Source organism: Enhydra lutris, unplaced genomic scaffold (genome assembly GCF_002288905.1).
Source record: "Enhydra lutris kenyoni isolate GAN:26980312 unplaced genomic scaffold, ASM228890v2 scaffoldscaffold27, whole genome shotgun sequence".
In the NCBI taxonomy this organism is placed as follows: domain Eukaryota; kingdom Metazoa; phylum Chordata; class Mammalia; order Carnivora; family Mustelidae; genus Enhydra; species Enhydra lutris.
Window position 1 is genome coordinate 1,030,262 of NW_019154111.1, and position 26,591 is coordinate 1,056,852.

The window sequence follows — 26,591 nt, forward strand, 5'->3', positions numbered from 1 at the left end:
TTTCTATTTCCTGTATTTTACAAGGAAAACAAGATTATTACAGAAAAATAAATTTCACTCACCAATACCCAGATAGAACCAAGGATAGTAAGTTGATGCCTGCTCAGGCACCTGGTGGCTTAGTCAGTTAAATGTCTGACTTTTGACTTAAGCTCAGGTCATGATATCAGGGTTGTGAGAATGAGCCCTACGTTGAGCTCCACACTGGGTTTGGAGCCTGCTTAAGGTTCCCTCTCCCTCTCTCTGACCCTCCCTCTGCCCCTCCCCACCTCTCCCTCTTAAAAAAATATGTTTATTTACCACTTTAATTTCTTTTGGTTGAACAATATGATGATATTTAACGCAGCACATTGTTGATGCAAAGAGGTGTCATGATTTGTCTCTCTCTCTCTCTTTTTTTTTTTTGGTCTCTAATCTTTGAAGTGGAGAAAGCAAAAGCATTTCTTGTGAGGAGTCTTAGACTTCTTTTATTATCAATATTTATATTGATTATTTATTTATTTATTTATTTATTTGTCAGAGAGAGAGAGGGAGAGAGAGCAAGCACAGGCAGACAGAATGGCAGGCAGAGGCAGAGGGAGAAGCAGGCTCCCTGATGAGCAAGGAGCCCGATGTGGGACTCGATCCCAGGACGCTGGGATCATGACCTGAGCCGAAGGCAGCTGCTTAACCAACTGAGCCACCCAGGCGTCCCATTGATTAATATTTTAATAAGAATAAATGTTACAAAGCCTACTTGGCTCTATCATTAGTGATGGACCTTTATTAAAGAACGTCAATTTAGAGAGAGAAGTGTTTGCAGATCACAAATACAATAACTACAGCTAAGTATCATTTTAGTATTTTGCCATCAATGAGACAGAAAATTCTCCTTCAGAGAGCTTGAGCCTTGTCTTTTCTTTTTCCCTTCCTCTCTCTCTCCCTTCCTTCCTTCCTTTCTTTACTCCTTCCTTCCTTCCCCCCCTTTTTCTCTTCTATACAAACTTTTTGCCACTGCTGATGTGCTATGGATGAATGGGCTTCCAATGGGGTGTTGTTTCTCTTTCTTTCACCCAAAGACTTTTCCTGAAATTGCATCTCCTTTGTTGGGGTGATCAATGGGAAAATAACATTGCATTGTACCCTGTTCAGGATCAGAGAGTAGGTGCTTACCACCACTATCTTCCCTAATCAGATGTTCATCATAGACCAGTAATGTGTCAGACACTAAGGGATAAAACTGATTGAGATAAAATCTGCATTCCCTTTGCTCACATCCTGGAGGTAAACAGGAGAGCTGCATTCATGTTACCTTCTTTCTTTAAGTCTCTATGCTTCTTTACCAGCCTCTCTCTACCCACTTTTAGGAGAAAAAATGGAATTCTTTGTTGTAAATAGGAAATGAGCTCCATGTGTAAAAAAGCAATCCTGAAAAGTACATAGAAAATCTAAAATTATTCCATAACAAAGCACTTGGAGGTAACTACTATGGCTAAATAACTCAGTATCCCAGAGATTTCTTCAAGTAAATATACAGATTCAGGGCTAATAAAATGTAATCACATGATGTTTTAGAAAGGATTTTGACTTCTTATTTTGTGTAAAAGGAATATTTTCCCCAAATGAAAATAAGCAATTCATAAAAATACATTACCCACACATTTTGTTAGTTGAGTCCCATATATCTCTGTATGTTTACAGAAATAAAAGGAGGGAAGGATAAACAGATAGTATTTTAGTGAAAATTGGTTCATACTTCTCATGCTATTTTTAAGTGTATATATTTTTTAATCTAGCAGAAGAAAAAGTACCTACTATGTAACTAAATTATTCTAATTGAGAGCCTTTTTAATCTTCTGATTCTTAATACAATCTCTTTGATATAACAATTTTTCATTATATTTAGAGGTTGCAGCCATTACGTTTTATTTATTTTTTATTTTTTAAAAATATTTTATTTATTTATTTGACAGAGCAAGAGAGCACAAGCAGGCAGAGCAGCAGAGGGAGAGGGAGAAACAGGCTCCCCACTGAGCCAGAAGCCCAATGCGGGGCTCATCCCAGGACCCTGGGATCATGACCTGAGGCGAAGGCAGTCACTTAGCCAACTGAGCCACCCAGGTGCCCAGCCATTAAGTTTTAAACATTATGCTTTACTGTGAGATTCTCAGTGAAGATTCAAGAAGTCTTGCTTCACAACTTGAACCATTTAGCAGATACTGTTGGTTGTCCTATGGCCATTAACCCTTCCTTGCTGAGCTGGTACTGATATTCTTGAGGTATCAAGTAGTAAACTTATCCAGAAAGTGGCTCTCGCTCTGAGCCACAGGGATCAAAGCCAAGCTCTCAACTCATTGTCTTTGTCAGAGATGCTTAGAGATGAGCATTTGGCCCAATTTTGTCCAGTGGAATACCAGGAAAAATCTGCCAAGGGGGAGTAATTCCAGAAAAGATCTTCCTTCTTGATAAAGAGGGAAAGACAGGCAAAAAGTTTCTCTTTGGTTCTTTATCAGTTTGAAATACTGATATGTCAGAAAATTCTACCACCAAAATACCTGAAAATGCCTCATCTACCATATGTCCAGGAAAGAAAAAAGATCTATTCTGCCTTTATTTCTTAGGTCTGTTTATTTCGTAAAATGATTTGGGTACAAAGATAAACTGGAGTGATAGGGTAGAAAGTCACCTAGTGCAGAGAGGCGAGACTCTGAAATATGCTGGTCTCTGAGGAGGTGAGGTTTGAAACCTGACAAATCAGAAGAGTGGGTGGGAGAGAATTCCGGGTCTTGTCTTTTCACTCTTTTTATGCTTTTTATTCATTGATAGACATTTGTTATTTCAATCTAGTCAAATTTATCAATGTTTTCTTTTGGGGCTAACAGTTTTGTATATATTATTTTAGAAGTCCTCCCCTTTCTTATCTTCTAAAAGCTTTTTGTACAATTTGTGTTTGACAATAAGGTCTTGAAAACACTGGGAACTGAGTTTTCTGTCTGTTTGAGCATTGACACGGTTCCTCAATTGTGGCAGCTGCATTTACGACAAAACCTTTCCTTTCCCCACTGAACTGCCCTGCCACATCTTTAACATGACAAGTGTCATTTTATAAAGACACGAGTCTGCTTCTATGCTTTGTATTCTGTTTGGTTTATTTATTGGTCAACGCCTGCATGAACAACACACTGTTTTATTTACTGGCACTTTAGTACACTTTATTATCAGGAGAACTAAATACTCCCACCTTGTCCTTTATCTTTTTTAATAGTGTTTGGGCTGGGATTGGCCCTTTGTATTTTAAAATCAGCTTGTGAAGTTCTGCACATACCCACACCATTGGAATATTGTGGGATACTGACTAGGATTACATTAAATATATTAATCAGTTTGAGGAGATGGAATCTTTGTAATATTATGTTTCCAGTCCAAGAAGTCAGCATATCGTACGCTGTACATTTGTGTATTTAGTTGCTATAGGGACTCAATAAATTTTTCTAAGTGTATCTTTATAGTTTTTGTATATTGTTAAATTTACTTTGTATATTGCTATATTTATTCTTAAGCATTTCAAAATAAGGAGTTGAAAACATTCAAGAGTTTTCATTTCATGAAATGAAACATTCATTTCAAAAGTAAGTCCCGTAGTCTATACAAACAGTGTGTAAAATTTCACTTTAATTATTTGTTGTTATATAAAAATGTAATTCATGTTCATATTGATTTTATATCAAGCTACTTTGCTTAATTTTCTTACAGTTCAGATTTCCTACATATATAATCAGTTATTTTGTATATAATCACAATTCATTTATTCCTTGTCAAATGTGTGTATGCACACAAATCATATATTTCTTCTTATTGTCTAACTATACTCTTCAGGGTCTCTAGTAAAAAAGTTAAAACAAGGAAAAAAAGTGGTAAGAGTCTACATCTTTGTCTTTTTTTTTAACTTACTGGGAAAGCTGCTAGCATTTCACCAGTAAGTATTATACTTATTATATGTGTTCTTTTGGTTTTTTGGTAAATCCTTTAAGGAATACTTACTGTCATACTAGGTTGTAAAAAATTTTATCATGAATTGATGTTGAATTTTGTCAAACACTTTCTTGGATCTACTGATACATATCCTTTAGTTTGTTAATGTGGCAAATTACTTTCATTGTTTTAATGTTGAATAATTCTTGCATTTGGAGGATAAAACTTTATCAAAATGTAATATTATTTTGTGGACTTATTTTACTAATATTTTCTTTAAGCTCTTTGCATCTCTGTTCATTAGACTGTGATTTTCTTTTTCATACTATTTATCTCAGGTTTTGTATCAATGACTTAAAACGTAAGAGTATTTATAGTCTCATTTTATAAGAAATCCAAAGATAAAGAGTACTGGGTTTGTTAAATTAAGGGACAAAAAAGTGCATTCAAGAACCCAGAACCATGTGGAAAAAGCTCACAGTCTTGAAATACTCCAAACCATCCCTTACACCGATGACTTCTTCCCCAGAAATCTCCCCAGGGCACCCTTCACCGAGTTCCTCAGGCTATAGATCAGTGGGTTTAGCATAGGGTTGAAAAGGCTGTAAAACAGTGATAGAATCTTTCTTTGTTCCTGAGAATGGCTGGATTTAGGGGCCAGGTACATGACAATGGCGCTGCCAAAGAAGAGCCCCACCACACAGAGGTGGGAGGAACAAGTAGAGAAGGCTTTCCTGCGACCCTCCTTGGACTGGATCCTCAGGATGGCCAACAGGATGTGCATATAGGACACCAGCACCAAGCAGAGGGGCCCGACTAAAACAAACACAGAGCCCGCAAAGAGAACAATTTGGTTGAGTCTAGTGTCAGCACAGGCCAATCTGAATACTGACATGATTTGACAGAAAAAGTGGTTGATTTTTTGTGGCCCACAGAAGGGTAACCTCAGAATGAGAATAATATGGACCAGAGCTAAGAGGAAGCTGAATATCCAGCAAGTGGCAGCCAAGACAGTACATATCCTCCAGCTCATGATGACAGAGTAATGGAAGGGATGGCAGATTGCCACATACCGATCATAGGACATTACTACCAAACTCATACACTCTGTGACAGCAAGTGCCAAATACAAAAATGTTTGAAGTAAGCATGGAGCAAAGGAGATGGTTTTCGTCTCCATTATAAGATTTGCCAGCATCTTGGGGACAATGCTTGAGGCATGGGACATGTCAACAATGGCCAGGTTTGAGAGGAAGAAGTACATGGGGGTGTGCAGTCTGGGGTCCAGCCAGATGAGCCCTAGGAATGAGTCCGTTCCCCATCACGGTGAGGCTATAGAATAGCAAGACGAACGCAAAGAGGAAAACTTCAAGTTTGGGGTCAACCTGGAATCCCAGCAGGATAACTTCTGTGATCCATGTCTGATTGCTTCCCATGTTCTTTTGGCAGATAGGTACAATGCTGCACTTAGCACGGGAATTTTGGAGCTGAGTGATAGAAAAGGAAAAAGGAAGGATACATTCATACAGAGTAAGAATTGACGCAAAGGCCACAAGTCGGTAATTCATGGATCCAATCTAGGCCAAAGTCTGTGATACTGATCTGTACATTTGGCTTTTAGAGATATCTAATAAATTTAGTTATTGACCAATATTAACAATTAGTAGATTTCACATACAAATTAGGGTCTCTGGCTGCTTTTCAAAAATCGAAGAAATGTCATTTCTTGAAATTCATTGTAAGCAATAATCAGCTGAAGCTAATAAAGAAATAGGGTCAGATTCTCTTTCATTTACCTCTGCTTCCACTAATTTCTATTTTCTCCCAGAAATATGAACAATAATAATTGACACTAACAATTTTAACATTGTACTACACTATTGGTTGTATATTTAGTTAAGAAGAAAGATCTGTGCTCAAGAGGAGTTCCTAACACATGGAGATGAGAAATCAAAATATAAAATGCAAACCCCCAAATAGATAGCCAAAGCTTACAATGAGATCATTTTTGCAACATCAGAAATGAATCAGAAACATGTATGCTCCAAGTATGAAAGCGGGATGTTATACCTGCAACTCTTACAGAGTCAATGCAAGTTTTGGGAGATAGACTATACTAATATGATTGCTTGAAACTAAGTGTTTGGATATAAAAGGAGATATAAAACAGCTATTGGGCCATTGAATAAAGTGACTAGCAAGAAGCCAGTACACTTCCTGGCTCTCTCATTAGAACACCAGAGACCGAGACACTCCTGTATTATATATTACATATTATATAAGCAGGGTCCATGGAGCTGGGTGAAGAACAACAAAAATTCAAAATTACTAAGATAGAAAGAAAGAAAAGTTGGAAAAAAAAATAAAAACACCCCACTCATGCTCTTGCTCTCTCTCACATGCTTTCTTTCTCTCAAATAAATAAATAAAATCTTTTTAAAAAAATCATAGGTAAATTCTTGAAATCAATGAGTGATTTTTATAAAAACTCTGAATTCAAGGTCAATGGACAAAATGAAGGATATTTGTATGTGTGTGTGTTTACAGATTAGATGATTTATAAAGTTCTAAATCTCTCCAGATGGATCTGTACTTTCAATGAGATTCAAATCAGAATCCCAGCAGGTTTTTTTAATGTGTGGAAATTAATAATCTCATTTTAATGTTATATGAAATGCAGAAGGTCAAGGATAGCCATGGAAATCTTGAGAAGGAAGAATGAGGTAGCAGTTACTCCATCGCCAACACTTATCATAAAGCCACAGTAATTAAATCATCATGGTATTGGGGCAAAGATAAACAACCAGATCAACAGAACAATGTGATTAACTTGGAAATTCAGAAACACACGCATGCACTTGTATACGCACACTCAACCATGTCTGGCAAAGGAGGCACTGGTATTTAATAATGTGGCTCAGTTAACTATCCATGTGGAACAAAGTGAGAATATGGCCCCTACCTCACATAATACACCATATAAATTCCAGGTAGATTTTAGATCTAAATATGAGAGCTGAAAACCAACCTGTCAGAATACAAATGAGAGGATCCTAAATGTAGCAAATACTCCTTACACAGAATTCAAACAAAGAGAAGATCATCTCATTACATCATATTACACCCACTGACCTGGATTCTCCTATTTTTCTTTTTGCATTTTTTAAATTTAAGAATAACACATTTTTACTTTAGTTCCATTGTTTAAAAAAATCCACACTTCTCAAAAGTGACTTAAAAAGTAAAGCGCATTTAAACTTTTAAAATTTTATAGCGCAAATGTTTTCACTGAATATGGTGCCCGATACAGAACAGAGGTGAAATAGAGAAACTCTGTAGTAGTGTTTTTTTGTGTTTGTGTGTGTGTGTGTGTGTGTGTGTGTGCACGTGTGCGCATGTGTGTGTGTGTTTTACCATATTTCCACCATCTATACTTACTTCCTAACTTTAAGTGAAACTAGTGATCACATAATTCCATTCTAGGATCAACGTGTTCCCCTAGGGGACCTCACCCCTAGGATGAGGACTACCATCTTGGAAGAGCAAGCTTGAGACACCAAATAAGAAAAAGCTAATCAGAAACCTCTACCAGCTTTACTGATAAACAAAAAATAATAATGGAATTTTATCAAATAACAATAGGATTTCTCCCTGCCACTAATTAACACTTCCCTCCTGGGCAGCATATAAAAGGAGCTCCCATGTTCTCACTTCCCTGGTTGGAAGATATTTCTAATATGTGGTACAATCAGATAGTGTAGCCGGGGAAGAAATGACAGGTCAAGGAAAATTGTGTAAGACCTCTGGCTTCATCTTCTTCAATTGTAGAAAGAGGCAAATGGACTAGATGGCACTTATGCCCCTTTCAGTTTGATACCATGAGTCACAGACATCTAATTCCACCTGCCTCTTCCCATAGGTGAGACTGAGGAGGGCTTGTGAGAGCGTAGTGGTTAGTAATACTGGTATTACTAAGACCCCCAGCATAGTGGGAGAAAGGGGTCTCACAAAAGTGGCTTCTTCTTCTTCTCTTTAAACCTGATGATTTCTGCCATCCTTCTGCCTTGCTTTTCTGTTACTCATCAACCAGTTTCTCTATAATGATTTATACAAAGGGAGATGCTATTTCTGGTATATTTTTTTAAACTCGGCTTGAATGTAGGAAAACTCACAGAGATGGGCAAATGAGTCACCTACTCTGTGAAGTGGGTTTGGTGGATGATGAGTCCCAAGTATCCTTTCCACCTTGACCAAGAGGACGGTACTCAGGGCTGCTCAGGAGGTGTCTAGGTGGGAGGGCTATATACTCTGATCACCTAAAAACAACCCATTCCCCAGAGGCATACCTGTGACATCCAGGGAACACATTACAAAGTGTCTTCCTACCATTCTACGGCTTCCCTACAGAGCAGTGTAAAACCTGTGCAGAGTTCTCTAGCTCTGTTATCCGTGTGTACGCATCTGTGTGCATCTGCTTATGCAGAAAAATGAGAACTCAGGAAGAATGGCATGAGTGATCCTACTCAGGAGAACGTTGGCATGAAAATGTAGCAGATATAAGTCATACTTGATGGCTTATGTCACATAGTACAAGCCTCAAATATTTAGACTTCTTATGTACTTTATTTTCAAGTGTGCCTGCTTCAATGTCCCCTCTTGGAATGGTTTAAATGTTATGATATATGGGTGTCCCCCATGGGGCTTGTTAAGGCAGCACCTCAAAGGACTATATCCTCCCTAGGGAGTGAATAATCTCTGTCTGCTAAAAAGTGTTACTGTAAAGTGAATTATCAAAAATTTCCACTGTAAATATTTGCTTTTACATGGAAACTCAGAGATTGAACCCTATTCCCTCAGTACTTTCCTGTCTTCCTTTGACTGTAAGCCACCCCCTAAATACTTGTTCATTTTTTTGACATTTCTTTTTCCATCCTGCACTTACAGAGGTAATTTTAATGCTTCTGTTCTAAGCCCTCAGGTGTTAGACTGAATTTAAATGGTGGATGGCTTTGCCCGCCTCCACACATCTGGAGAAAAACACATAACCCTGATGACTCAGGCCACTTTAAATTCATGACTATTCACATCAGTTTGGCCTTGATGTCACCAGAACTCATCCTGTTTCCCTAGTCTTCTCTCTAAGATGATTTTTCTCCATATTTTCTCTCTTTAAACCTCCCATGAATTTGCCCACCCACAGTCCCAGCTACTGAGAGTCACTGGGAACACAGAAGTTATCAGATAACAATTCACAATCTAACTAAAACATTGACCAGGGTCCTAGATCTGCATTCATTGCCAACTTCTCTGCTGTTACTCTGAAGTCACTGCTTTTGACCCTCATGAAGGACAGCCCGCCACTTATACTATGAGTCCCATCCCTCCTGCCTACTCAAGAACTCCTCTCCAGCAATTTGTCTCAAATGTCTTTGCTCCTATTCCCTTGAACACATCCAGTCAGCATGTGAAACTCTTTTTCTCCAAGACACTAATTATCTTGACTTTGCTAAACCCAATGACCAGTTCTCCGTGCTTATCTGACTTGACCTGCCAGCACCATATAACTCAGTCAACAGTGCTCTCTCTTTGAAGCATTCCTTTCCCTCCACTCTTACGCTGTTCTGCTCCCCCTGTGGTCCTTCTACCTTCCTGATTGCTCCTTCTCTGTCTCCTTGGTGGGTTTCTCCTCATTTTCCTGACCTATGAAGACTGGCATTTTTCAAGGTTTGTTCTTTGTACCTATTTTCTGTCCACTTTCTATGGGACCTCATCAGTCCCAAGGATTTCACTGCATTTTACATGCTGATAACACTTCAGTTCGTATGCCCTACCAGGCCTCTTCCCAAATGCAGTGTTCCAGACTGAATGTTAGCCTAGTGCACATCAGTGTGAATCAGCAGTGCCCACTAACCTCCTGTCTCAAAAGAGTAAATTCAACATCTTTAAATCCACTTAGACGACCCCAATTATAAGCTTCCTCTCATGCTTTCCTTCTGTTGCTTTTGAGAGTGCGGGCTTTATATGGGGACTGTTCCGCAGTATACATTAAGAAACGCACTTCTATACCCCTATGTCTTCTATTTTTTCTCTCTTCTCTTCTTCTGTCTTTTGTGATTACTATAGCTCTATGTAATTTTTTATTGCTAATTAAAGTGTTAATTCAAAGTGTTAATTATATTCTCCGATGTTGATAAAATTTAGTTTTAATTCCACCATTTGGATGAGAGTGTAATAGTACAGGATCTAAGACCTACCTAGACTCTACGCCCAAAACATCAACATTTATTTTTTAATTTTTTAAAGATTTATTTATTTATTCTAGAGAGAGTGAGCAAGTGTGGGAAGGGGCAGAGGGAGCTAGAGAGAAGCAGACTCCCAAATTGTGGCTCAGTGGGGGGTTTGACATGAGGGGCTACATGCAGGGCTCAATCCCAGAACCCTGAAATCATGACCTAGCCAAAATCAAGAGCCAACTGCTTAACCCACTGAACCACCCAGATGCACTCAACTCCAACATCAACATTTGTACGCTGCAATTTTTTTCCCCATATATCTTATAGTGTTTTGTTCTTCTGTTCTTTCCTTCATTACTGGCCCCTTTTTGTTAAATATTTTGTAGTGCACTATTTAATTCTTTTGTTGTTTCTTTAATTCTTTCGTCACTTCTAAATATATATATATATACACACACACACACACACACACACACACACACACACACACACAAATATATATTTGAGTTCTTTCCTTAGTGGCATTTTAATGTATAATAATATGATTTAGGTTAATTCAATTTAATTTCAATAGTTTATCAATTCTTTGCTCTTTTATTGCTTCAACCTTATTTTCTCCCTCCAGAGACTGTAGATATGCTGGTTTCCATGACAATTGCGGAGCTGTTGGTTTTCGAGGATACTGCAAAGCTGGGGAGTTTGAGATGGAAACACACCAAGTTTAACCATCCTAAAGTTCATGGTTCTTAACAAGATCAGCAGTTATAGCATGCACACTCCCCAGATTATTGTCTTCCCCCACCACCCCGAGCTCTGAAAGAGTTGATTTCTACAAATTTGTCACTATACTTTTTTCTTTATGGAGCAGAGGATTTTTAGAGATCCTTACTACATTATTTCTATTGAACAGTGCTTATAATTTTTTGAAGAAAAAGCATATTTCCTGTCTCCACAGATAACATACAGCTGCTCTTCACAGCTTATATGAATAAGCTAAAAAAAATGTAAAGAAACTTTTCTAGCCCTTCACATGTCTAACTCTTGTCTATTTAGAAACCTTATAACTAGGTTTCTGATGACTTCTCCAAACTTTATTGCACTTGGTGTATAAAACATGAAGTTAGGGAATAGTTAGCATGGATGAGATTCCTTTTTTCTCTTCTGAATTCAATCTATTAATCATCAACGTGGTTTGGTGATTGAAGAATACATATATCTGCATCTATATATAGATACAGATATAGATATAGATATATATCACAATACATCCATACTGTCCATAATGGTATTTACTTTCATATTACTTTAATTTTTAAGGTAAATTTTGCTTATATGATTCTTTTAGAGCATCTCAGAGAAGTGCAATCCTTGGCAAATTTATAAATAGTTTTGTTGTGGTCATTGTGCTTTCATAAAATGAACATTAACTTGAAAATATCTAGGATATTAGTTTTGTGTAATGATACTAGAGATATTGTTTCTTTCCAAAAGATCTCAATAAAAGACTTTGACAATTAAGAAAAAAAAAATTTTTCCAAACTTAAACTCTTTGTCATGGTGAAGAATTTTCTAGTAGCTGCTTAAATGGTATTTAAAAAAAAAAATAAACATATAATGTATTTTTAGCCCCAGGGGTACAGGACTGTGACTCGCCAGGTTTACACACTTCACAGCACTCACCACAGCACATACCCCCACAATGTCCATAACCCAAAAATGGTATCTTTGGTAACTGATTTGTACCAAACAATGCTTGGCTGTCTGCTAATTAATATTCATTTGGCTATTTCACTTCTCTATTAGTTTGCTAGGGCTGCTATAACAAAATGCCACAGTATGGGATGCATAAACAATAGAAGTTTATTTCCTCACAATCCTGAGGGTTAGTAGTCTGAGATTTCGGAGTGGACCATGTTGGTTCCTTCCAAAGTCTGTCTTCTTGTAGATGGCTATCTTCTCCTTGAGTCTTCACATGTTTATGTCTGTGTCCTAATCTCTTTTTATAAGGACACCAGCTGTATTGGTTAGAGCTACTCTAAATACCTGATGTTGATATAATTACCTCTATAAAACCCAGTCTCTCCAAAAAAGTCCCTCCTTTGAGGTATTACAGGACCATGATTTCAACATATAAATTTGAACACAATTCAGTCCAACACAGCTAATTACTCACTTTTCAGACAATGAAACCTTATCACATGGTATCTATGATTAAAAACCACAAATCAACTTCCTTAACATTTACTTCTCAGGTACATGACTTGATATTTCAGAATCACATCTTTTGGAATATGGTTCAGGATTATATTGCCCCAGTTCTTACTTACCAATAAATAGAGACTTCAGTAATAAAAACAAAACTGTTAACTGGAGCATTTTGCCATTTGTGTGAATTACATATAAAGGCCCTTGCCTTTATATGTAATTCAACTCTTCAAACTGGCAACATTATTTTCATGCTGCTTTAACCATTAATGAGATCAATTTCTCACAAAATTTTTATTTGATAATATTTAGTGATTTGTTGAGCAAGGTAAAGTTGCTAAGATAATTGGAAATGAATTAGGCTTTAGATGAGGGTGTTTAGGAAGTAAACACCAATAGTACAGAGTTGTGCTCCTTGAGGAAAAGAGATATACAAAATGAGCTCACATTCACAGAGGCTTTCTTCCAGAAGATATTCCCAAACAGTGGCTGTAAAAATAGAGTCCAAGCAGAAAGGGGCAGTCTTGATGGGTGCAAGCAACAGAAACTGGAGTTACAGAAAAATAAGAGAACTGGGAATTGAGTTGGCCTAGATATGTGGAAGAGGAAGGAACTCTGTGAGAGGAGCGGGGAATTTTCTTAGGCATTTCTTAGTCCTAAGTACATGGATGCTGAAACCTAACAGAGACCAATGGCTGAAGTGCCAAAAGATGATGAGAACTGAGAGGAGCTGAAAGGAGCTGAACAGAAACTTCAGAAGTTGCAAAATGTTCAGGGGATTTTAGAGTTATAATCTAGCCAGGATGAAGAGCTCATCATAAAAACCTTGGTGTAGGCACAGAAATGATGCCTGAGCAGTAGGGGTAAAACTGAAATTGGTTAGTTTTAGCCAACTTAAAATGGAACCCCAAGAGAAACAAGGTGGTCTTCAACAAATTCACTGCTTATTCAGGGAAATCAAAACATATCAAAATCTTTATAGGAGTATGACATAATTTACATCTTCTAAAATGAATCATTTAACGCAAGGAAAAGTTATCCATAATCAAGAAGTAAAATAGTCAACAGTAGAGATACCAGATATAACAGATACTAAAGTTACAAATAAAAACTCAAGTAACTATAATTTGTCAAAGGAAAGGGAAATGAAGATATAAAGAATAAAAAATGTAATATTTCAGTGAAGTATTAGAATCTACAGAAAGAATAAAATATTCATTCACGGGGCACCTGGGTGGCTCAGTGGGTTGAGCCGCTGCCTTCGGCTCAGGTCATGATCTCAGGGTCCTGGGATCGAGTCCCGCATCGGGCTCTCTGCTCAGCCAGGAGCCTGCTTCCCTCTCTCTCTCTCTGCCTGCCTCTCTGCCTACTTGTGATCTGTCCCTGTCAAATAAATAAATAAAATCTTAAAAAAAAATTCATTCTGAAACAGTAATAAATAATAAATTGAAAAAACACTCGATGAATTTAACAGATGATTGTCCCTGATGGAGAGCAGGACCAAGATCTCATATTAAGATTAACAGGAAACTACCAAATAAAAACATAAAAAGAAAAATAATGGAAAAATAAAGTTGAATCTGAAAGATATAAAAGACTGTGGTAAAAAAAAATTCTAACATATTCTCAAGAGGAAAGAAAAATATAATGGGGAGAAAAGCAAATTTTGAAGAAGTTATTTCTGAGCTTTCCCACTGATGGTGAAAGTATGCTCCCATGAATGCAGAAATCTCAGCAAATCACAACCAGGATAAATTGATATAAAAGATACCTGGAAATACTGCAGTAACATTTTTGAAAACCAAGGATAAAGTAAATATTCTTAATATTTAGAGAAAAAAATTATACCCATTATGATCAGAGAGCATTCCTGCAGCTAGAAAGAGGTATTTCTTTAGGATTTCTTGCAGTGTAGACCTACTGGCAATAAAGACTCAAATTCATTTGTTTGCTTGTCGGTTTTATTTTTGTTTTTGTCTGGGAATGTGTTTATTTCATTTGGGTTTTGGAAGGGTACTCTTCCGTCTATAAAATTTTTGAGTGACCTCTGTTTTTCAATGCTTTAAAGGTCTTTTCCCGCTGTCCTCTGACTTCTGTAGATTCCACTGAGAAGTTAGCTTTTCGAGTAACTGCTTATTACTGTATTCCCGATGGTAATGGAGGAAGGGTCCAGTTTCATGAAGGCGTCTGTATTCTAATTTCCTGCCTTACAGAAGGGAAAGCTGTATCTCTCATGGCCTATTGCAGTCATTGCAACCTGGAGTCCTAGGGATTCAAAGTGACCTGAAAGGCAGGTGCTGGTTTACAGTCTCACCACTCAGTTGGTGATTATGCCTTATCTTTGTCCTTTGAGAATTTTATTTATGCTCTTGCAAGCCCAGCTGTGTACTTAAAAATTATGGGTTTTAAAATATTTTATCCAGTATTTTTAGGTGCTTTATAGTCTGTTCTCATTTGCTAGGAAGTTTTCTCCACGTGTTGGTCACTTCCCATTGGAGACAAATGACCCAACAATTCTGCTCTCTTCTCCTCCACATATCACCACCTCCATTCCCCAAGCAGAGAAAACAAATAACAGAGAAAGATCCAATGTCCATATATTTACCAGCCAGACTTCCTTTGGGGTTTTTTGTTATTGGCAGTGGCATCATAGTTATATTTTTCTTTCTCTTTCCCTTGAAGCCATGGCTTATGCTCTTCCCCACTTGTTGATTTTGCCTAAGAAAACATTGCTACCACAGGAATTTATACAGGAATTTCATTTTAAGTGTAGACTGATTTTTGAAGGACATGACAGCTGCTGAATTTCAAATATTGAAATTATCATGTTATCAACCTCTCCCAATTGCTGTGTCTTAAACGTTCTGACAATACCTTGCTTTATTTTATAAAATGTTGTCTACTAGTCCTGATTACATAAAAATATACAAACTTACTTCCTTTTATTCAGAATATTTCATATAATTTTTAAAAGTGTGTCTACAGTGCAGCTAGCAGGAAGTTATTTTCATTTTCTTGTATAACATTGACTTTCAATGCCAGAGGGAGGAAAGTAGAATGGTCTTTCTTGAGAGAGAGTGCTAGGAAAATCTGAAGATGAAAAGGATGCCCTAGAGCATACTTATGAATCCTGGTAAATATTGGATGAGATGATTTCTCAGGCCCCTTTAATCTCAGTTATTTTATTATTCTACAGGTTTTCATGATATTCTCTCTTTTTCAAGCATCCTCTTCAGAGCAGATTTGACTTCTTTGTTCCTCAGACTATAGATCAGGGGATTGAGCATGGGATTAAAAAGGCTGTGAAACAGGAGGAGGTATTTCTTCCGCTCCTGGGGGTTCCCATATCTGGGCCCAACATACATTATGATGGCTGTGCCATAAAAGAGTCCAACCACACAGAGATGGGATGAGCAGGTGGAGAAGGCTTTCTGGCGTCCCTCACCGGACTGAATCTTTAGGATGGCACATAGAATATGAATGTAAGACATCACAATTGAGGAGAATGGTCCCACCAGCACAGATACTGCTCCAGCTAAAACCACAATTTCATTAATGTGAGTATCTGCACAGGCAAGCTTGAGGACAGCTATAATTTCACAGAAAAAGTGGTTAACTTTCTGGGGTCCACAGAAGGGCAATGGTATGAGTAACACTAGATGTACTACAGCCAGGAGGACTCCTAAAATCCAGGAAGTCAACGTCAGGGTGATGCAGACCCTCCAGCTCATGATGGCAGAATACCGGAGGGGGTGGCAGATGGCCACATACCGATCATAGGACATCACCACCAGGAGAAGACATTCAATATGAGCAAAAGTCAAGAAAAGAAAGGTCTGTGTCACACAGCCAACAAAGGAGATGGGCTTATCTGGATTTTGGAGGTTCACCAGCATCTGGGGCACAGTGTTGCAGGCATAGGCTATGTCGACGATGGCCAGGTGGGAGAGGAAGTAGTACATAGGGGTGTGCAGTCTGGAGTCCAGTGAGATGAGCCCCAGGAAGACCCCATTCCCCAGCAGAGTGAAGACAAAGAAGAGAGAGAAGAGCCCAAAGAGAACCATCTGAATCCCTGGGCTGAGGGGAAATCCCAGTAGGATGAACTCTGTGACAGAGGTCTGATTTCCCCCCATTTCCCTGTGAAAGAGATAACAGAGCTCACCAAGTCTGAATGCCTGAGGGAAGTGTTTAAACAGCATGGGTCTCTGTGTGTCATCATTTATTTCCTAAGAAAACATCTTCAATGAGATTTTTGTCCTGTTTGTCACTTACTAAGTGAAAAGGATACATTCCAAATGACACAGAAGGAAATTTTTTTCACAGCAATAAGCTAAATCCTAGCATTCTATTACAGTCTTCAGTAAATCTTATGTTTATTGACCAACTTTCACCATAGTACAAAATGTTAATAATACTTAAATTGCCTTCATAAGACTGAGTACTTCCCTCAGTTTGTAATGATTCTATCACAGGTTGGCTCATGTGTGTTCATATATGAGGATGGGAAGAAGGGAAGGTACATGTCGGTGATTCTTCCATTAGGTTTTCCCATGAATTTGTGCTTTCAGTATATTGATTATTTTTTAGCCTTGAGATCTTGAGCTTTACCTTGAATGTAATAAGAGAATGGCAGGCTGTTTGACACAACTTTGGCTAGATTTCAAATGGAGACCTTTATCTTTTGATTTTTGTACCTACAGATGTTCCTTTCTGATTGTGTTATCTCATCATCAGGATGTTACCTCTGTCACCCCTCTTACACTCTATGTTACATTTAAATTCTGTATCTATCTACCTGCCTACCTACCTATCTAGTTTTTCCCAAATATTTTGCCACATCCTATAGTAAGAAATATCTACTACGTACATACATGCATTAGTATACACACACACACACACACACACACACACACACACACACACACATATCCTTGTGTCCTTATTAGGTGAAATGTATTTTCTATATTATTTTATTCTATTTAATTAGCAAAAATGGTGGTTGAATGATTTCAGGGTGGGTCATAGCCTGGGACCTAACAAGTACCGATCCCTATCCAAGATTAGAGCAAGAGCCCTGACTATGGAGTCATAGTCACAGGATCATTAGCATATTTTATAGCTTAACACTACATAAAAAATTATTATTATTTATCATGAATCTTTAGGTTTTTGTGGCTTGTTAAATTTTAAAAGAATCCATAACAGAGTAGGTACTCTGAAGTTTGAATCATTGTAACTTTTAAGCCATTGTTTCTATTTTGTCTGACTCCATATCTTTCTTCAGTCCAGAATTCATCTGAATTTCACTAAAATAAGAATCCTAGAAGAATTCATAATTGAGTTCCTATCTATCAGTTTCCCAACTTTTCTGTTAATATTTGAAAGATTTCATAAACAAAAGCAACTAACATTTTGCCTTGCTTCAAAGACAGAATCAAAGACAGAATCAGAATTCATAGTAGAAATTATTGAAGGATGATTTTATCTTAGTTCAAAAAATAGCTGTAACAATTGGAATCACCTCCTTGAAAACTAGCTGCTTTATTGGAGGTGGACTTTAGTCAGTGAATGTTTTAAATCAGAAATTGACCAACCATCTATTCAAGATAACATTCCTGTGTTGAACCAGAAGAATGCTAAGGTCCCTTCCAACAATAGGATTCACTGGCCCATATGTTAGTCATATTCAGTTCAACTTTCTTGCACTAACTAGAGCCAAAGAAGATCACAAAGCTATTTCTAAGATTTCATATGATGAAGGCACACAATAAACCCAAGTAGAAGGACCAATGATTACCTCATCTTCCTCCTACCTGCAAATACCTAAAAGACAAAATCTAAAATCCACAGATATTTACTGAACATAGTCTATGTCCTGCTTCATGTCATATAAGGCAGTTCATGTCTGCTGGTGTATATAACCAGCTGGCTGGAATGACAGCACTGTTAAAAGGATTCGCAAAGATGGTAATTCTTATATTTAAATAAATCACCACAAGAAATTTCATATTTTAAAAATAAAACCCTCAGGACACTCCTCTTCTGTAACAAATTCCCTTTTGGTCAATCAAGCCCATTATTTCATGAAAACACCATTAAATTTCATGAGGCAATGGAAAGAGTTTCAAGCAAATCTCTCAAACAGCTGTTGTAATTTAAACAAGAAACTCAGCACTAAATTCAGGAGAGCAAATGACACATAGTAAGTGTATCTAAAAGAGATGATAACTTTTGAATTATCCTATTAGCTAAGTCTATAAATAGCAGAAATTTGGCATTGACAGACACTAGCAATTACATTTTGTGTTGTGATTGTTCATTACAGCCTGTCTGATGTTGTACAGTGAACAAAGGCTAGATAATCAACGTATGTCAGATTTACAGCTAAAAATGAGGAGACAAACTGGGTAGAAATTGGTTGAAGCACAAGTGTGCCAATAAAGTAAACAGGATCTGTACGTTAGTATTGAAATTATTTTCTTCCAACGATCTCTTGAAAGAAAAATTTCTCAACAGAGGCAATGGGATTTCTTTCAGAAGAGAGGATTTCATTCTCTGCTCAGTGCACCCACTTCTCAAGATGTTTTTCAGTGTTTGGTGTAAGGGGAGAGATGAAGACCCACCCTGCACACTGCCAACTACTGCTCCTGGAGAAGAGGGGCTGTCACTGCATTTACCTCTGGTTTTCTTACAGGGACATTCATGACAAGATGCTGCTGCTGCTGATTTCTTCACTCACTGTGGGGTCCACCATGACCCTAAATGTAAGAAGTATGAGGATGTCTTCCAGGCTCCTTCGTATATCACAATTAACACAATCTTGGATTTCAGTTTCAAAAACATCAACGTCCCCCCAGCCCCATGCACCCACAAGCCCCCTCGCCCCCCGCAAATAGATAAATAGATTATGTGGTATTTAGGGCAGATGAAACTCATATTTTTCCCATCCTCTTTGGTGTTGTCTAAGCTTTATACCACATCTGACCCAACTAACCATGCATCTTATTTTTTCATCAGGTCACCACAAGGAATACAATTTATAAAGTAAGACCAGGTAGCAGGACCTATATAAGCTATGGGGAACATGGTAAAGAGTCAGGAAATGGATAAAGTATCCCAATGGGACTTGTTATATCCTGTTTTGTAGAATTTAACTAGAGTACAGAAAGGGAAGGAAAATTCTCAGCAGGAAACAATCTCTATTTTTTAATTTCCAGAGATTCTGAGCTCAAGTAGGTGGAAAGACCAAGGCTCCCTAGGTCTGTAGCTATGACATTTTCTCTTCTTCCTAAAATGGAAATTAACTAGCTTCCATCATATAATATTAGAAAATACAACAGAGTCAATTTGATGGTGACTTTGTGACTTAAATTTCTTTTGTTCTTTTATCCAAATCTATCTTATACTCAAATATAAAAGAAGTAGAATTTCCCAAGTTAAAGTTATTTTACTGTGTACATGCCAATCAAGAAAATTATGGATAGATCAATTTTTTTTTACCTTGAGAGCACTGACCTTCAGTAGATCTGAAATGGGTTTTTCTCCAACACACTTGTTCAAGGAGAGGCCTATTGGTAACTGGCATCCAGATTTGTACTCTGACATGCTGGAAAGATGCTACTCTCCCATACTGATAATGTCCAAGGGCCTCTGATGCCTAGAGAGAAATAGTCACCATTACCTGTATGTTGTTCATGGTCCAACTTATTAAACATATAAATTTACCATATTTCTTCAATTTCTAATTCTACTAGCATTTAAAGCTCCTATTTTTCTCAAAAAATTTTTTTGCTAATAATTTATTTTATCTGAAAAATATCTTTTGTTTGATATTGAAAATGCTGTGTTTGCTTTATTAATTATTTAAGATTTTTGTTTTACCTTTTGAGATTTATTTAGTAAGTTACTTTTCTTCTACTATCCTTTACTAGTTTTGTCATCGATATTGCGTTAGCCTCATAAAATAATTGGATAGTTGTCCCTCTTCTTCTGTTCTCAAAAAGGTTTTACATGATAGGAAAATGAGCCATTTCTTGAAGATTGGAAAAATTTGCCTTTGAAACTATTTGACTTAGTGTTCTCTGATTTTAGGATAATTTTGGTCATTGATTCAATTTTCTTGAATCATTATTATTCAGATTTTCTATTTCTACATAAGGAAGTTTTAGTAACATTTCTAACTTTAAAATTTATCAAAATAAATTTTTTTCATAGAATTCTGTTTTTAATCTCTACTTTTTTGGTTAAATAATGTATTATACTTAAAATTTTATATATAGACCTTTTCTCTTTCTTTCCCTCAAAACCTATTTATTTTATTGGTATTTTTAACAAGAACTAGGTTTATATTTTAATGATCTTCAAAATTCTTTATTTTCATCAGTAAGGTTTGCTCTTACATAAACTCCTATGTTTATTTTAATTCTCTTTTTTAAAAGATTTTATTTATTTATTTGAGAGTGAATGAGAGAGAGAGAGAGAGAACATGGTGGGGAGGGTTAGAGGGAGAAGCAGACTCCCACTGAGTGAGAAGCCCAATGTGGGGCTCAATTCCTGGGATTCCAGGATCATGACCTGAGCCAAAGGCAGACGCTTAAGTGACTGACCCACCCAGATGCCCCTTTTTATTTTAATTCTTGATCATCTTCCTGAGTTGACTATTGAACTTACTTTTTGTGTCCTATTTTTTTTTAATAAATGTAAACTGAGATATAAATTTGCTTTTTTCTACCATTTTAGCCATCCATCTCAAGTGTGGTATTCAGAACTTTCATCATTATTAACTTCGTTTTATTTAAGATTTTATTTATTTATCTGACAGAGAGAGAGATCACAAGTAGGCAGAGAGGCAGGCAAAGAGAGAGAGGAGGAAGCAGGCTCCCCATTGAGCAGAGAGTCCGATGTGGTGCTCTATCCCGGGACCCTGGGATCATGACCTGAGCCGAAGGCAGAGGCTAGGCAGAGGCTTTAACCCACTGAGCCACCCAGGCGCCCCTATTAACTTCATTTTTAAAATACACATGGTGCTGAAGTATGTTTTTAGGTTTCCAAATATTTATATTACCTTTTATTATTAATTTAAAATATATTATCACCGTGGTAAAATAATGAATCCTTGTGATATTTTTCTTTGAAAATTGGAGAGGTTTTGTTGCTTTGTATATATTTAAATTTTGCAATTTTTATATTATTTGAATGTAATGTATGTTCTCTATTGCTTTTTTTAAAGATTTTACTTATTTTGAGAGAGAAAGCAAGCACGAGTGGGGAAAGGGGCACAGGCAGAGGGAGAGAGAGGATTTCAAGCCAATTCCATGCTGAGCCCAGAGTCCAACGCAGGGCTCAATCTCACAACACTGAGATCATGACCAAAATCACGTGTCAGATGCTTAATCGACTGAGCCACCTCTCTATTTCTTGGGTGTAGGATTCTTCCTGTATTACATCAAGCTTGTTAATTCCTTTTTTTCAGAACTTGTATTTCTGATTTTTTCCTAAAACCGTCAGTTTGTTTCTGAGAACTTTTGTAAATCCCCCACTACCAAGTTGGATTTAAAAAAACTTTTCATGATAATTCTCCGGGTTTCTTCCCCCCTATTTCTATACTGTAGCTATGTTGTCACATACATACACATTTATGATTGTTACATCTTCTTGACAGCCTGTTGTGTGTATTTGTATATAGTAACTATCTATATTAATGCTTTCTGCCTTATATAACCATAAAGGCAAATATCTCCCTAGTATTTACATTGTTGCTTCAATTCATCATATATTTGCACAGGATATGTTCTTCAATACCCTTATTCCTAGCTTTGCTTTGTGACCGTTTTAGTTGCTCTTATAAACATATAAAGCTATATTTTATGGGTTTTGAAAATATCAATGAGGAAATAGGAGAACGTAATCTATTTTCATTCAGTGTAAATATTGAGATAACTAGACTATCTACCATTTCTGTTTTCTGTTCAACACTCTTTTTCTTGACCTTTATGTTTCTTTCTTCTGCTCGTTTTAGAAAGGGATAACAGTATTTATTGTTAATAATACCATTGTCTGACCTGGTGCTCACTTTTTATTTTTTTATTTTTTTTTTTACTTCATTGTTTTGTCTTCACTTAGTGAACAAAACTTGTAAATGTCTTGGGCATTTTCGCTCAAGGCATAGGTACCATACACCACACCTAATGATTACTGGATCACCTTGAAACACATTAGGTAATTTTAGAAATATTACATAGTAATTTTCTGTTCTTTAACCCTCATACCTGCCCAGATATTGGATGTAATCACTGGTATAACTGTCCCAAATTTCAGAGTGTTTTTCAAACCTCTCTTTGAATCAGATGGGAATCCCATAGGAATAGAAGTCACACAGATATTTCAATATTGATTTAAATGTAACAAAATGGTTAAAGTGATGTTGCAGAGTTTCAACACTAAAAATGGAGCTCTGTGATACACAGATAGGAGCTGAGTGAAGCAGCCACCATCCCTAGGGCTAAGACCCAGAGCAGAGGTTGGCATAGTTACAAACAAGGTCAGAGGAGTCAGGGTTCAGACTTTACCTCTGAGGGGGAGGTGCTCCCCAGGTTGCACTGTGGCCCTCCAGGGGAAGGAAGGAGGCTCATTCTGGGAAAGTCAGAAAATAAAGACTGGAGCAACAGGCACCAGCTACCAACAGCCAGGTAAAGAGGGGTTGAGCAATCTTGATGAGACCAGCAAGCAAACAGGAAGAAATAAGTCCCTGTCCCCCGAGTCCCAGCTCCCAGTGTCTTTTAGAGCTCCCTACCCACACAGCACAAGCAACTGTAAGCCACTGAAACCAATAATCCAAATGCCCCAGTGTGGTTAATCTCTACTGTAAGCCTGGGTACAATATGCTGGGGTTTTTAAGCTTGTCAATAAAGAACAAGCTTCTACATCACTCCTATTGAGAATTAATTAAGGAAGAGACGCAAGAGTTATTGAAGAAAGACTATGTGGAGAATGTGGTTTAGATGTGGTACCCAAAGGGCCCCTGGGTGGCTCAGTCAGTTAAACATCTGCTTTTGGCTCAGGTCCTGATCTCAGTGCTCTGTGATTGAGTCCCACATCTGGCTCCCTGCTCAGGGGGGGAGTCAGCTTGTCCCTCTCACTCTGCCCCTACCTCTCCCCCCAACCTTGTGCATGCTCTCTCTCTCTCTCTCTCTCAAATGAAGAAATAAAATCTTTAAAAAAATGTGCTACCCAAATGATTTATTAATTCCTTACCCGGAACAGAACCCACTGCCAAGACACAGGAAACACTATAAAACTGGCCTTCATTACAAGACACAGCCTACGTACAACTTACAGCACCGAGGGGCAGAGGAAAATGTGTGCTTCGTGTTGATAGTTGACCCCCAGAGAGAAGGAGAGAGGAAGACAGGAAGCCAAGCACAGCCGTGTCTCAGAAGCTGACCGTCAGGAATCCCCTCCATGCTGATTCCTCCAAGGGAATCACCTCCATCATACACCATTATCCCCAACATAAACATTACCCAACACTCTCAAAAAAGTACTGTAGTGTAAGTACCATATTGTTGTTTCTAGACTAGCTTCCACTTAAGGTCAGTAAATGCTAGTCGACATTTTGTAAATATGGTAGTTTTCCTGCCTGATGATGATGTTCATTATCACACAGACTCTCTGACAGATGCAGTCAGGACCCCCAAAAGAGAATCACAGTGTGATAGAGGTTTTGTTTTTTTCATGAAATGTTACCTGATTTATATTCAAAGCGAATGTTAATCCCATTCTACAATACTGATGTTTCAAATGTATTATACTCCAGCTAGTAAAAACAAGTAACACTATAATGTTAAAAAAAGATAATCTTACTATGACTAGTTTTCCTGTCATACAAAGCTTTTTTTTTTTTTTTTTTTTTTTTAAGTACAGTGGACACACAGTGTTACATTAGTTTTAGGGGTACAACATAGTGATTCCACAACTCTGTACCTATGCCATGCTTGCCACAAATGTAGCCACCATCTGTCACCATAAAATGCCACTATAGTACTACCGAGTATGTTCCTTAGAGATCATATAAAGTTCCAAGATCATATAAAGTTTTTAAAAAAATCTTCAAAGAAGCAAAATTTTATAATTATTAAATGTAGTCCTACCCAAAATCCTAAATCTTGGGCTTCTTTATCTCAGTCATCATTATTTTCAAAAGCCTTTCTCATTAATTACATTATCATGGAGCTATGCCTGTTGGAAAAGTACCCCAATTCATAATCTGCAGAAGGAAAACATCGACAGCAGCTGACAGGTCCCCACTCTGAAGAGCTTCAGAAGGACAAAATTATTCAAAGCAAGAGTCACTAGGACTCTTTCTACTCTGTGTTTGGTAATTCCACATGGCTGACATTTTTGCTGTTTATTGTAGTTTCCAGAGTGACTTCCTTTCTTTATATCCCATTGTCAACACAAATTTACCAGAGAGAGAAAACTCTAATATAAAAAGAAATAGAGTTTTATCAGAACCCAAGGTAGGATAGCCCAAGTGGGACACAATCTTCACAGGGAAGAAAGTGCTCCAGAGAATAAACAGGGTAATATACTTTTTTACATCTAGTAAAAGCTCAAAAGATTATGCATTAGCATATAGGCAGGAATCGTGGGTTTTAACTCAAGGAATGCAGGGAGTAGGAGCATTGATCAATATCTCAAGGATAAAATGGCTCTCCTTCAGGCTACTCATTCACAAAGCCAATGTACAATGCATGCTTGGCAGGCCATAAATCAGGCTTTTGGTTTGAACAAAGTTTATGGACAATTAAAGTGATTTACAAAGAGAGAGTTTTTCTTTCATCAATATTAGAAACATGAGGTGGTGTGTAATTTTTGCCCTATTAAAGAGGAAGGGATGAGAATTATCTGTGTCTGACCTCATTATGTTTGCTATGGCCCAGAATGGTTCTGCACCCCAGTTCCACCATGTATGTGTTGGGGGATGCCCCCACATATGCAACAATTCTCTAGACACCAGCCAGGTGTTCCACAGTTAACTCAGTTGTGACCGTATCTACCCTGAGATAGTGTCTGATTTCTGGATTTTGCATTCAGCCCCCATATGACTGCCACCCACTTCAGATGCCAATCCCAAGTCCATCCTGGGCTTCTGACTTCCCTGCTACAGACCAGAAGTTCCCACTACTGCTTCCTTGGCCTGCAGAAGACAACCACAAGTCCATGTCCTAACTTATGGGCTTCTCACCAACTGGCTATAAATCAGAGGTTCCCATGACATCCTCCTTGGGTTTGCTTAATTTTCCAGAGTATCTCACAGAACTCAGGAAACAGATTTACTCACTAGGTTCTGATTTCTTACAAAAAGGTTGCAAATCTACAGCTAGATGAACAGACACATAAGGTGAGGTCCTGGACAGATGATCTGGACATGGAAGAGTTCTGAACCCTGTCTTTTTGGTTTTAATGGAAGCTTCATTGCACAGGCATGACTGATTACATCATTAGCCATTGGTGATGGATCCAACATCCAGCCCCTCTGGTTCTCCTGGCAACCAGCCTGCACCTTAGGTGTTTTCTAAAAGTCACCTCATTAATATAAACACGGCTATGGTGGAAAGGGGCTTATTATGAATAACAAGACACACATTTCACCTTAATGGCTCCAGAGTAATTTCAGGAACTGAAATTCAGGAACAAGTAATTCAGGAACTGAGGACAAGAGACTGAATGTTATAATAAAAGATTCTCCCATTGCTCTTATCCTTCAGGAAATTACAAAAGTTTTAGGACCTGTGAGCTTGGAAGCATGGATTAAGACCAAACACATTTCTTACAAATCACATCACAGGTCAATATTTCACTTATTAAATATTCATTGTGCTGAAACAGAAATCCTACCAGGAAAATTTTAGGTTTGCCAGAATCTGTACTTTTTTTTTTTTTAAACTGGGACATATTTTAGGATTCCAGGATATTTTTATCCTGTTTATGAACCTTCTTTCTAAGCAACTTCCCATTCTCAAAAAATCAGCAAGAAAATAAAGTACTTCTTTAGAGTAGTGGTCCTCAAACCTAACTATACCTGGGGCCTTAAAAAAAAAATGCTGACCCTGGGACACATCTCTGGAGACTCTGATTTAATTAATTTGTGTTGCCTAAGCCTCAGGATTCTTTAAAGCTCCCAGGCAATTCCCAAGGTCA

The 26,591-nt window shown here is 37.6% G+C and overlaps 2 protein-coding genes across 2 annotated transcripts; both read right to left on the reverse strand.

Annotated features, from left to right (window-relative positions):
- Window positions 1-4,456: 4,456 nt before the first annotated feature.
- On the reverse strand, window positions 4,457-5,387 carry LOC111152023 (olfactory receptor 2A12-like). The gene is given in 2 exon segments (XM_022510294.1): window positions 4,457-5,254; window positions 5,256-5,387. Coding segments are annotated over 2 exon segments (930 nt in total).
- A 10,202-nt stretch (window positions 5,388-15,589) lies between these two features.
- Window positions 15,590-16,773, reverse strand: LOC111151965 (olfactory receptor 2A25). Its single transcript, XM_022510213.1, has one exon. It carries the CDS (start codon window positions 16,586-16,588, stop codon window positions 15,590-15,592), a length of 999 nt encoding a protein of 332 aa, XP_022365921.1. The 5' UTR covers window positions 16,589-16,773.
- Between the last annotated feature and the right edge of the window lie 9,818 nt (window positions 16,774-26,591).